The following is a 14,371-nucleotide window of genomic DNA, read 5'->3' as shown; positions in this document are numbered from 1 at the left end:
TGATCCAATTTCAAGCTAATAAAAGAAACAATGGGACCAGTTTACTGCAGATTAAAAACCAAAGAAAAGACCAAACGGGAATAAATAAATCAGGGAGATTTGCCTACCTCATCATAAGTGTAGCGATAGTCTGCTTTCTTTGATTTCAAATCCCACAGGACCACGATCCCAGACTCAAATCCAATTATAAGCTGCAGAGGAAGAGCAACAAGCATTCAGTGAGACCGGGGGGATAGAGCAGACCCTCTGATGAGCAGAAACTGAAGTAATACTCTTGACACTCCCGCACAGCATGATAGAAAGTCGGTGTAAGTGGAAACCTTCTACTCCTGGTTGACAGCAGAACAGGCAAAAGAATAGGCTTACAAAAAGAACAAAAGGCTGCTTTGATTCTCGACAACCTATTTATGGAAACAACACCTACCACAGTCTGTCTCAGTATGTTCAGTTTTCAATATGTGGCACATCTGTCTAAGTGATGCATAAAACAAAAACAAACAAATCTTTACATGAACATAGACAATGCCCCCGATTATATTTTTCTTACAAAGAGAACCACATAAACACAGTGAAGAGAAATAGGCTAAGGACTGTAAAAGTGCATTTCGTATAGCAAATATTTCACAAATAAACACATAAATGCTTATGTTTAAAGAAAGTAAAGATGGGTGCTTTCTACAAGTGTTTTTCACATTGTGCCACTTTAATTACAAACTTTATAACATTTCATTGAGATTTGGGGTGATGGACAAACACAAAGTAGCGCACGTTTATGAAGTAGAAGAATGAATGAAAATGTTTATTCGAACATAAGGCGATTAAAAAAGAAAAATACACATATATACAGACAGACAGACAGACAGACATATAGATAGGGAAACACACATCTGCTCTACTGATCTTCAACAAAGGAACGCCACAGGGTTGTGTCCTCTGCCCTCCTTTCTTCACCATTTTCACCCAGGACTCTTCTGCTATTCACCCCACAAACACAGTGGTGAAGTTTGCGGACAACACGACTGTAGCGGGTCTCATCTCCAACAATGATGAATCCCACTACAGGGATGAGGTCTGCAATCGGACACAGTGGTGCTCCAGGAACAACCTGATCCTGAACACCAGTAAGACCAAGGAAGTTATAATAGACTACAGGAGGTCCAGGAGGACTGAAAATGCTCCTCTCTACATACAGGGGGAGGTGGTGGAGCGCGTGGACAGCATTAGATTCCTGGCCGTTCACATCTCTTCCGACCTCTCCTGGACTGTGAACACCTCCCACCTGATGAAGATGGCTCAACAATGGCTCTTCTTCCTCAGGAAACTGAAAAGGTCTGGACTTTACACTAAAATGCTAAACAACTTTTATAGAGCTACCATAGAGAGTGTCTTATGTATCAGCATAACTGTATGGTATTGGAGCTCCACAGTCCAGGAGAGGAAGGACCTAGCACGGGTGGTGAGAACAGCACAGGATATTGTGGGATGCCGTCTGCAGGATCTGGACGCAATTTATGCAGAACGAGTCCAAAGAAGGGCTAGACGCATCTCCACTGATCCCACCCACACAGGCAATGCGTTGTTTGTCCCTTTTCCATCGGGTAAATGCTTCAGAAGCATCAAAGCCAAAACTAATAAGCGTAGAAACAGCTTCTTCCCAAAAAGCTGTGAGGGCCATCGCTCCCTGATGGAGACTGCAAACCAACACTTTAACATTGTTTAAAATCACCCCCAAAAAAAAATAAATAAATAAATAAATCACCCCACTGTTACAAGCCCGTCATACGTTACAATCACCTTAATGTTACTGTCTACCTGCACACTATAATCACAGGATATCTAAATGTGCATTGCTGTAAACGAAGCCTCAAATCATTGTTCAATAAGCACCTTACTTCCTTGTTATCTGTGACTCACGAAAGACAATTAGTTCATTCAAACTTTTGAATCTTCATCTTTTTATTTTTTTAATCTTTTGAATACTATAAGGGGGGGGTAAAACACTGTAACCCTTTTTCATTGCCTGTTTGTCTTTTGTACTTGTACTTTAAGCTGGAGCGGCCAAAAACAAATTTCCCCAAAAAGAAATTTCACCACGGTATCACGCGGTGACAATACATCTTTCAATCTTTGATCAAACCCCTTTTATGGATTACAACAGACCAATGCAAGTAAAATGCTTAATGCAATGGATAATATGTTGCAAGCCTTGAAAATAGCTGTTTACAGATACCCACTGTTCAATTTCAATGAGCTTGAGCTATTTGGATAATGGATAAATGGACAGATACATCTCCAGATGTGCAAGACATGCCCCGTCAGATCGGTAGCTGCAATTGTAGGAAAAGGTGGCTTTACAAAGTAGTGGGGGGTAAGTGGGGGTAAATCTAAAAGCAAAGCGCACTTTTCTGATTAAAAAAAAAAAAAAAAAAAATTAAAAACTGTATCTAACCTGTAAAGTTTTTAAATCTAATTAAGCACCACGTTGTGCTCTCCGTATAAAATCTGAGTAAAAGACGTTTAAGTCTGTCGTGTTCATGTGACAAAATGTGGAAGTAGGAAGGATACTGTGTACAGTGAATACTGTAAACACTGTCTTCTGGGGTGAGACAATATGCTGAAATATGTTACAGTAACATTACCAATGTGCATTTTCATGTATAAATTAGAATATGTATGTATAAGGGCTTTTTCTTATAGGGCTGCATTTTTTTTTCCTGGAATGGTGGCTGAGAGTGCTCACAGATTTATCAGACCAGGCAGAAGGACAAATCACAAGCACATGGACAAGTCATGTTCATCTGTTTGATAGAAAATGTGTCGCAAACACAATCAAAGCATGAATTACATGAGCATGACTCAAATGGTAACGACACATGCATGAAGAGACTTGCTGGAAAAAGGACGGGTAACAAAGGTGTTTCCAGGAACGGAAAAAATATCGAGACGCAGTGGCTATTCTTGTCTTGAAAACATAATTCAGCATAATTCAACCACGGCTGGCCTGAATCTTCTGCCTTTGTGGCCACATTTAATTTCACATTACGAGTCACCAGGGCAAAAATCTCTAGTCATGTATATTTAGTATTTAGGATACCATTGGTTGGCAACTCCAATCATTCATGATAATAATAATGAATAAACAGAACAACAAGCTGACAATAAGAACCTCGCTTGTTTTCATTGTCATCTGAGGAGTAGACAAAAGGTCCCTGTAATGAGCTTTAGATATGTTTGGTTTGATTATGTTCTTTGATTTTAATTGGTTTTCTTGTGATGACACTGAACTTCTCTCAGTCAACACCCAACTTTGCTTTCAGACCAACACCAACATTTCCAGTCAGAGGTATCCCAGTGATCATGCTGTATGCATGAATATAATTTCAATCATATCCACTACGCTTCTCAATGGATTTGGTTGAGGTCATTTATGTGGGTTGACTTCCAGGCACAGACGCATTTTTAAGTGTAGTCCATGCATTTTCAACAGGGCCAAAGTCAAGGTTCTTCAATAAACTTAACATTAACCCGTTTTAGCGATTTCAAAACCACTTTTAATGTGTGTTTTAACTCATTGCCCAGTTGGAAGACCTAGCTGTTTCCAAACATCCACAATATACTGTATGTTGTTTTGAGATAAAATTGAAGAACTTGGAGGATGTCCTCCTTCATTATTCCATCCACTTTGTGAAAAAATACCAGTAACAGTGGGATCAAAACAGATCCTAATCAGACCCTGTCATGCTACTGCAACAATAGTTGACAACTGGGCCAGTAAGCTTAGATTTTATAGCCTCAACTAAAGTCTTCCAAACTCAAATTCTTCTCGTCATTGTGGAAATTACCTAAATGTTTGCCTCCTCTAAACCCAAAGCTTTCCCTATAAAAAGGCCTTTTAGATGTAGATACGGGGAGGTACAAATTTCAGCCAACCTATTATATATATATATATATATATATATATATATATATATATATATATATATATATATATATATATATATATATATATATATATATATATATATATATATATATAGCTTGACGGTAAACAATTGTTGCATCACTTTTATTCAGGGTTTGTTCGTAACCATTAAAAATGGGAGTTTGTGCCAGGTGGTGGACACTTGGACGTCACTTGTTGTTCCAAGAGAACAATGATCTCAAACACACATCGATACTAGTTCTGCAATTAATAAAGCAGGCTAACATTAAGCTTTGTGAATCGCTCACAGTGCAAACATGTTGAAAATGTATGGTATTTGCACATAAGTGAGATCCATGGCAGAAAACCAACCAGGTTAAATGAGCTTTACTATTTCCACCTAGAGCAGTCACATTTATCCAGCTAGGAGCCTGCCTAGAAGCTTGGTGACTGCAAAAAGCTTCCAAGGGAAGCTTCCCTGTGAAGCTTCCAAGGGAAAATAAAAAATAAAAACAATTTATTTGAGTCAGAAAATGTATCCTTGTTGTGGATTAGAAATAGAATCCACAATAAAATTCTAACTTTTATATTAAATTCTTGTTTTTAAAAGAACTAAAGTTATTTGTTGTATATTCATTCCCTTGTGGGGTAACAAAAAAAGTTTAAATGCATGATTGAAAGCATCATAAAAGTAAATTCATCCTTGAGATGAGGGTATGAAAACTTCTGACTCTAAGTGGGTCTAAACATTAAACCACAATGAAGGAATATATAACAGTAGCTGAAAATATTGTGTTTTACCTTTCCCTCATCCATAGGGTTATCACTTATGTGGACAACTGGCCCAGGATGAGCCTTGGAGGACCTTATGGGAGAGAAAAAGACAGAATAGAAAATATATTCATGTTATATTTCTGAGCTGTATCACACAAACGAAACACACCCAAATGTTTCAGACAAATTTGAATACGAGACAAAGATAACCTGAGTAAATACAAAATGTTTGCCAAAGGTGATATTAAGGCAAAAACAACAACAACAACAAATTAAAATCTAAAACAACCTGGTACAATCTGAGAAAGTCATTTTGCCACAAAACAAATAAGTGGCTTGGCCACCCTTGGCGGCAGCACCTACCATCAAAGGTTTGAAATCACTGGCATCGAGATTTTTGACATTGCTGAGGGGAAATTCTGGCCTATTCTTCAAATAATTGTTTAAATTTAGCCACAACAGAGGGTTTTTGATCAAGACCTAACTTTTTAAGGTCATGCCGCCGCATCTCCATCAGATTTAAGTCCACATATTGAGTAGGCTATCACAAAACATTTATTCTCTTTTCTTAGCTCTTCAGAGAACAGGCCTCCTGATGTGCTTTGTTCTGCTGAATAACTGATGTGTGCTCGAGCTTATTCTCCTGCTGGATTTTCTTGGTGGGGAGCAAACTTCATGGTTCAATCAATTACTCTCAGGCATATAAGTCAAGAAGCAGCAAAGAAGACAGAGTATCCCACTACCACCACAGTGTTTTGTATGGTGTTCATTTTCTGTAAGGCTGAGTCAGATGTAACGGGAAGCTCACCTTCCAAAATGTTCTGATCCTGACTTGTTGATCCACATGACATTTATCACAAAATCTTGGGGATCATTATTGTGTTTTTCTGGTGAAATGTGGGACGTCAGTAGTTTTCACTTTAGCCATTTCCATATAAAAGCAGCTTTTTGCACAGTCTTCTTATTTTTACACGCTGACCTGAACTGGGAAAATTGGGTCCTGCAGTCCTTTAGATGTTGCTCCTGGTTCTTTCCTGACCTTCTGGATAAATCATCAATACGCTTTTCTAGTAATTTTTTGTAGGTCAGCCGATATTGGGAAGGTTGGCCAATGTTTCATGTTTTTTCCTATTAGCTGACTCCAAAAGCCTCAGAGATTGTTTTATAACCCTTTTGCCATCTCATTTATTGTTGAATTTCTTTATATTGAGGCATGATGTATTGTTGTTTTTTTTTAGATATTTTAGCCTACTCCGTGGTGACAGACAGGTTCTATTGAAGTAATTTTTTGATTCCAATTTTTTGACTTTTATTACGGCCCTGGGTGTTGCAGAGGAATTCATCCCAAAAAAAATTTAGGTATTTAAAGTTAATTATTCATCTAACAAGGAGAACAACTATATTCTCACAAAGGGCTAGGTTGGCTTTGCTAACTTTTTTCCCCCCCCCCAAAATAGATTTAGTCTTTGTTTGTAAACTACGTTTTGTGCTTATTCTGATTATCTTTGACAATATTAAGTTATTATAATCCAATGATGTAACACAAGGTGGTGTGACAACAAAGCAAAACAGAATAAATCTAGGAGGGTGTAAATACTTTTCAAGGCACTATAATTTGTGTTATGCCACATAGTGTTGTCCCAACCCAAAAGCTAAGACAGAATATAGACAGTGTTATAATTTGTTGTAGGCATTACATCATATTAAATAGGCACCATTTTCATATTAGGCAGAAAATAAGTCACATAACAGTAAGCTGAGACTTTTTGACAGCAATGGTATGAGGCTTCAGCTTTGTAGCCAACAGCAGGGATGCTGTTCGTTTGTTAATCTAAGAGGCTTTACTGGCAATTTTCATCCATTTTTATTTTACACTTATGTGAAAACTGTGTTAATACACCTTTAAAAAGAGCAATTTAAGCATTATTCATTATTGCGTGGGTAAAACGATATGTTGATAATCAACATGCTCTGAGTTTATGTTAATTTGGATGGGTTACTACATACCAGCCAAGTGAAAACTATTATTCAAATAATTCAGGTCAGAAAAACTGAACCAATAAAGCTGAATAATGTACATTCTTCTTCGGTGACGTACTGAAAAGATTACAATAGGGAGCAACTATCTTTAAAGTCCTGGATAAGCACTGCTGGGAGAATGCAAAACCGCTGCTCACCACAGGGTGAAAACAGGCAGCCGAAAGACATCAATTCACCAAAGATTGTGATAAATGACTGTGTCAGTTCCTGTGGCTGTGCGTACGCGGATTTACGTGTCTGTTAATTTGCATGTCCGTGGAGAAAGACCACAATGCCTCGTCTCTCGTCCTTCCCGTCTGCGTCTTACCCTCCAGACAGCTTAGTGTCAAATCTCCTCTTTCAGAAATTTCCTAACCTGCTCTGCCTTTACGAGGTGAAAAGGGAAGGTCACTGTTGAAAAACATTGATTGTTGTTGCTGTTAAAGCATAACCTTTCTACCACAGAGCAAAGATGGGGATTCCGGACAAGGAAAGGGTGAAAAGCTAAATGTAAGAAACACAAAAAGGAGGAAAAGTGGACACCTTGCTTTGGTCCATGTTATTACAGGAGACAAATTATTTGCAGTGCAATTCTGAAGGTGAGCAGATGGATGTTCTGATGCTAATATAAAACAAAAGCTGCCCTAGGGTTGGGAAAAATATCAATATTTTAAAAATATCAACATTTTTTTAAAAAGAGATCTAAGATGAGACTATAAAGTTTATATTGTAATGGTCTACTTTGTTATAATTAAACTTTTGTGTATTCCAGTGGGTTATTTCTCAGCTGTTTCTCACATTTATCTACATCTGTTTATTAAAGAAATGTGCCTGTGAAACATTTGGGATAAAGCACATATTGAAATAAATATATATTGGCATTCAGCCTAAAAATATTGAAATATTATTTTTGGTCCATATCACCCACCCCTAAGTTGAAGTTGCTTGCGAGTTTCTAGGCCAGTTCCAGTTTCTGGTTCCATTATCAGTGTGAATTGATCACAATTTCGTTCTCTGAACTTTATTCACATTATTAAAAATTATTTTATTTTTTTTACACATATTTACAGATATTAAAAACAAAGATTTTCAGCAAATGGAAAGAGGAAACCAAAACATAAACAAAAAAAATGTTTTTCAAAGCCTCTCAAGATGCCACAGCTTTCCCTCAATCTTATTGTAATAACATATCCTCCATATCATGGGATGGAGGTATTGGTACAAATAAAAATGTTTCATTGTATGTCTTTCTTTTTATCCTTCCTCATAGTGAATAGAAAATTAACTAACTCAACTAATTAAGTGCTCCCTAATTAGATAACACACGAATGAGCATGCATCAATGCACTAATAACCAAATCTGTTGGAAAGATGGGGTTCAGGGTCTTGCCTTAGGGCACTTTAAACTGTGGTGGTGGGAAGCTGGAAATCAAACCCGTGACCTTTCTGATTGTAAGACAACTGCTCTTCCCACTGATACACAGGTAGGGCTGTGAAATCGAAGACATTTCTTTTTGAATTTTGATCCCAGGTCTAAAAGTTTAAAAAAAAACATTATAACATTATAACTAACAAATATAGCATGAAAAACTATTATTTATCCACATTTCATCTTGCAAGTGTAGCTCTGAGCAAACCTGTTCAAAGTATTTTGTCTTCTATAAGATTATTAATGTGAATTCAAAATGGACATGGTAACATGTCAAGGTGGTCCAGATGAAAACCAGTCCCATTAACCAGCAGATTAATTTGTACATCCCTATAAAAAAACTCACTAATAAAATAAATAGAAACCAAGTTGCAATGAATAATTGTTATTCTTTTGAATGATGTTTTGAAAGAATCTATAAATAAAATCAAAAGACAAAGGAAGAAAAGAATATCTAACAATGTGTCTATGTTGCACATCTGTCTATTAGAAAGTAACAGTTAGTGGGCAGGGAGACAGAAAGTCAGTTGTGTGTCTATATTTAGCCTGTTAGTAGTGGAGCCTTATTACCTAAGCTCTGTTGCAGCAGGATCTCTTGGTGTGTCTAACACCCCCTTTACTCCCTGTCTGGGACTTAAAAGCTATGGAAACCTACACGCATATCCACATTCATGAATTTGCATGTCAGCCCGAACTTTTGATTTATCTTAACACGGTCCCACTTATAAACAATATCCTTAATATCATAAACAGTGCCTACTCTCCTACATGAATATCAAAATCCATCATCCTACTTTCTTTTTCAATGACTTCACTCTATCTTTTCTTTTTATCTGAAGAAATTCTGATTAAACTGTTTACAGCACATTAATCCGACATGAACATTTAACAAAGTCTTCCAATACATGTTCAGGTTTGGAGATAAAGGGATCACCATGGCAACAGAGGCAGGATGGGCATAGTGCACATAGGCTCCCCCAAAAAAAACAAAAACTGCTCTACTCTACCATAAACACACACACACACACACACACACACACCCCAAAAGCTTTCAGGACACGCTTTACTGCACACATACACACCTGCTTGCATGCACAACATGCATTTGTGTTTTATTTGTCTGCATGCCATTATTCTCATGGCGCCTTTCATATTTATCCCATTCAAGTCTTTTTAGTTACTTATTCAAGGTTTTCCATTTCATACAAGCACACACTCAGATACGGCGACGACTGGCTGAGTTAAACTGAATACCCAGTGGCAAGTAGAACCTTGGTACCTTCGCTTCAGCCACTCATGTTTTATAAACCTGTGCTGCACCAAAATCCATCTCCAAGTATCACCACTGCCCAGCCACGATTTCAGTGCATTAAAGAGAATGGACTATTACTTTAGGTGTGCGTTTGCACGCAAGTACATGAGCAAAGCAAAGCAATTGTTGGTAGGTGTGCTGGTAGCACAGCATATCTAGATTTTTCATCCTAGACACAATTACAGTTACTATTTTATGTTTGGTAAATGCCCTGTGTTTAACTACGTGACATAAAATTATATAATTTTTTTATGGCTATACATGTTTTGTTTGTTTAAACACTGCTAACATATCCTTCACTGGGACTAGAGTATACAGATAAACCCTGCAACAAACTTATGCACCACAGAGTACAAAGTCAAAAACATCTGATGTAATGGCAGGTGACAATCTTGTAAGCAGCTGATAGTTTTTTATAAAACAACATGGCTTAAAACAGCACACCTACAGTCCATCCATGCCATATGTAGCCTCATTTCACCTCATTTAGTGGCGTTTACGTTCAGTTTAAATAGTATATGATCTTCATGTTTCATTGGATTTTACTTATAGCTATCTTTTGTATATTTTCATAAAAGAAACCACTTTATCAGCATTTCTGTGAATAACTTTTTTTTTTCCTGTACCGAAGTCTGTGACTCAGTGTTTTATGTGTTCAGCTGCTTCTCTTCCCTAGAAGTACCTAGTGCCACCATTACCTTTGTCTCTCCTTGCACACCTTAGCTAGAGCCCATTTTTAACTGTATCTCTAGCCTAGACGGGGGGAAAAATTTTCAAAAGACATAATAGTACTGCCATTAAATATGTGTATTGTTTTTTTTTTCTTTCCCCCTAGAAAAGACTCCTGGATCTGTTCTTCTGGGTTCCTTTCTGTGCCTCCTTCGATGTCCTCTTGACCCAAGCTGGTTACTGCAGATAAGCTTCCATTAGAACCAAGGTCAAACTGACCTTGGTTCTAATGGAGGCTTCTTGCAGGTTAAATGACACAGTTTCTCTTCCCCAATAGAGCCTTCATGGCATTTTTCATGAGGGATTGCTACAAAGTTAACGACTCTATGATTGCTAGGTGCCTTAGAATGATAACTTTTTCCCAAATGGCATGATTTAAACAATATAAAAATTGTACTCTAATTTGGATTGAAGTTGATTGTGTGCAACAGCATCTGAAGCTGACTATATGACTGGATTACACTTTCCTGAACTTACTAGGACTAATTTAGCCCAAACTCTGACAATAATTAACTCTCTAGAGCCAAACATGAATTGGACGCATTTGTCTTTGAAAAACATTTCAAACACAGCTTTACAATATGTATTAAAATATTTGCATAATATTGTCAAATATTGCTTTTTCTTTAATTTCATTAATATTCACAATGTTGGTTTCATTAGTTACAAATAATTTAAGTGGAGCTTGAGATTCTCCAGTAGTTTAAAGCAATATCATCTCCTCTTTAATGCATCTCCTCTGTATGGAGAGGGGTTTCCAAAAACAAAGAAAAAAAAGTTTGATTAAAAACCTGTTTGTAATTTACAATATTTCATTACACCATTGTTTCAACATTTTTATGTCCTACATCTAGAGTGCTGGAACCGCTATGAATGGCTTAGAGGAGACTATCATTTTCTTTTTTAAATCTTCTCACACATAGGTTACTACCACCTGTGGACAAATGCACTAAACTTGAGGGCAAGAAACTGAACAATTATAAGAAAAATACATTCACAATAGCCAATGGCCTATACTGTAAGTAGGAGAATGGGTGAAATCTAAAGGGAACCAGAACAGGAGATGCATCAATTTGACATGTCCACATAAACTATGTCACAGTAAGCTGTGAAAATATGCCCCTTTTGTCCCACTGCTTGAATTTTGTTTAGCCAGTAACCATTTAGTTAAATCAAATTTAACACACACAGAGATGCACAATAGGCATCAGGCATTTTTGCTTGCACAGCAAAGTGTGTTAACTTTACATTCTGCTACAGTTTCCATCAACGTAGCCTCGGAGCAGAAGTGTGAGTCATATCAGCATATAGTGCTGGTTTGGGCTGGGCCAAGCAAGGCCAGGCCAGGCCTTGGGCTAAATGGCAAAGCAACTGCTGCTTGTCTCCAAATAGAAGGGCCCAAGGGACAATCACCCCATAACCCACCACATCCTGGCCTATTAAGCAGTCACAGGAAAACAGTGGTGCACTGAGCAGGGTGTGGAATAAAATATTGAAGTAGTTCCTAAAATAACACTCTTTGTCCATGCCAATAGCATTAATATCGAAGACATGTTTTGTATTTTGGACATCATAAAGAAACGTAATACTGTCTTAAGAGTCTTTACAACAAAAGCAAGACATATGGGTTCTCAGAATCCAAAATATATGTAAAACAGCTTAAAAATATTATTCCTTATTTTTATAAAATATTTTTTTAAACGTAAATACAGAATAAAATATTTTTGACAAGAATCAAACAACTCCCAGCTTGATCGGCCCTGACCAACCAGTTGGAAACTCAAAATGTCCATCTTTTTTCCCATTAGTGAATCTACCAGTGCCACCAGGACATGTTGGCAGCACGTTACTTACTGAAGAACTCAATGCTATTTTCAGTATGAGTCAGGTGTTTAAAGTTACGTCAGAAGAAACACAGAGATGTAAAATAATACTTTACTGGAAGCAATGTTCTGCAATATATCAAGTCATGTCTACGGATCATTCAGGCTGGGAATGAGTGACGCTTCAGGAGACTCAACAGGGCTCAACAGAGTTGCTGTATTTTTTCCTTTTGTGCTTTCAAACTGTCTGTCATGGAAATCGCTGGATTTTTTTCTCTTTTAAAGACATGGATTTAAATTCTCAAAGGGACATGCATGGATAACACATTAGATTTTTTTGTATTGCTAGCAGTGCCTACTACGTAAACCGTTAAAATAAGAAGATAAAGGTAATTTAAAATGTGATCTCTGTGATCATTTTGTCTTTGGTTTAAAATATTAATACAGTCTTGTTTTACAGTGGACTGTTTTACAGTTGACTTCGCTCTAATATAAATAATTCATTACTGCTCAGAGTAGAAGACTTGAAAACAATATTTTAATACTGTTCAAACATTTTAATATGTTATAGTTCCTCAAAGAGGAATCAGAAATGACCAGAATCAGTGTCAGCAAGACAAAGCTTTACAAAAATGGCAGAAAGGATATCAGCCAACTTTGCTTTTCCGTAAATAGCCAATTCCCCAAAATTGGAAACAATAATGCCCTTGAAATCTATTAAGCAATGATTCCAGCAGTAATTGTAATTCCCTCCTTTGTCTACTGACATCACAAGTGGCCAACAGAAGAGGTAAAGAAGCTTTTGTTTTCGGGACGCTGACCCTTCAACCCCTACAGCTGGAACAGAGATACGAGCACAATGAACAGGAGGTTCACTTCACACCTCTCTGATCTGCTTCAAAGCAAATCACGACATGTCTTAAAATAAATATTCAAACCACATTAAAATAAATATGCAAACCATGAACTAACAAATGAGAGAAATCAGAAATCAGTCCCGACACCTCTTCCACCATAAAGGATGATATTGTAACAGTATGAAAAACAAAATAACCATGAAATAATCATGGTTTAACAGGGTTAAGACGAATAATGTAAACATGATCTAGCAGCTATTCATTTAAAAGAGAAAAGCAACAATTTGTGTGAAAATTGCTAAAATCATATAAAACATGATGACAATGCTCCATCAAAGCCTGCATGTCAGCAACTTTCTTGACATGCCAAATATATCAAAACAATTGAATTTCTGTTTATTGTATATGAGGGAAAAACCTTCTGACTGGCAGTGAGCAACAAGGTCTGGGAGGTTCAGCCTTGGTTGTTGCAGGTGTCTGACTTTTGTTGTTTTGTTTTGAATTTCATTAAAGAGGACATTAAAACAGCAGGGACAGCATGAATAAAAGCGGTCGTTAAAGTGTTATTTTTTAAAACCTTGGTGTATTTATGGACCTGTAACCAGCCCATCTCCATTCTAGATCAAAATATCTTCTGAAAAATTATAGCATTTAGAATAATACATTTGAATATAAAAAAAGTTACTTTTTACTTATTTCAAATATATTAGATGGTTAGGTGCAGCTATGCATGCTGTACAAAGATAAGCCAGAATCCTGCCATGCAACTCAGACCAATCAGTCAGCAATAGGAAGTGCATTGGAAACATGATAAAGATTGTTTATTGATGTACATGATCACGATAAATAACTGGGATTTTAAAATAATGCAGAGAATCATTTTAAGAAATATTTATCTATGACTGATACATATTGGGCTGCACAGAAGTGTGAAGTTCACACCGCTGTTGCCCTGCGACTACTGACCTGTCCAGGCTGTACCCTACGTCACCCCGACCCCCCACAACCCTGCACGGATAGGCCAGTATAGACATTGGATGGTAGATACTTAGTATCCAACATGTTTTTAGAATTATTTATATAGTCTGTAATTGAAGCAACTATTTCTCACACTAAAGAAATTTTCTTTTTTGATTTTTATTTACTTTTCTTGTCAAACAAAATCAGAGTGCCTTAAATACTCTAAAGAAGAGCCTTGATAGCCATGTAAAAACAATTTGAAATTTGACGGTGAATAAACAGAGCAGTAAAGAAAAAGTCATCAAGAAAAGTCAAAGTTAATACTCTTCCCTCAGTCGTATGGTATGGCATCTACTGCCCTATCATTCATATCTCCTCTCTATCTCATCATTATCACTCCTTAGCTTCTGCCCTTTTTTTTTCTTTAATTGGAAACCTTCTCCCTCGCTGCTCTCTCTTATCTGCACAGCTTCCTTCATCTGCTCTGCCCTGTGCTACCTGCTTTTAACCCTCCTCCACGGCTCCATCCGTCTCCTCCATCACGCT

At 37.1% G+C, this 14,371-nt stretch overlaps 1 protein-coding gene across 4 annotated transcripts in view; it reads right to left on the bottom strand.

The window, feature by feature from the left end:
• stxbp5a (syntaxin binding protein 5a (tomosyn)) overlaps positions 1 to 14,371 on the bottom strand; it is a gene marked incomplete at its 5' end in the record, with an annotated part of 148,761 nt that overhangs the window by 60,804 nt on the left and 73,586 nt on the right. For all 4 annotated transcript variants that reach the window (XM_036147391.1, XM_036147392.1, XM_036147393.1 and 1 more), the window contains 2 exon segments: positions 108 to 191; positions 4,724 to 4,787. In XM_036147391.1, the coding sequence (XP_036003284.1) occupies positions 108 to 191; positions 4,724 to 4,787 (148 nt within the window).

The sequence above is a fragment of the Fundulus heteroclitus genome, chromosome 15 (genome assembly GCF_011125445.2).
Source record: "Fundulus heteroclitus isolate FHET01 chromosome 15, MU-UCD_Fhet_4.1, whole genome shotgun sequence".
Taxonomy (NCBI): Eukaryota; Metazoa; Chordata; class Actinopteri; order Cyprinodontiformes; family Fundulidae; genus Fundulus; species Fundulus heteroclitus.
Note: the sequence above shows the minus strand (reverse complement) of the source record. Positions and strands in the feature narration are given on the sequence as shown.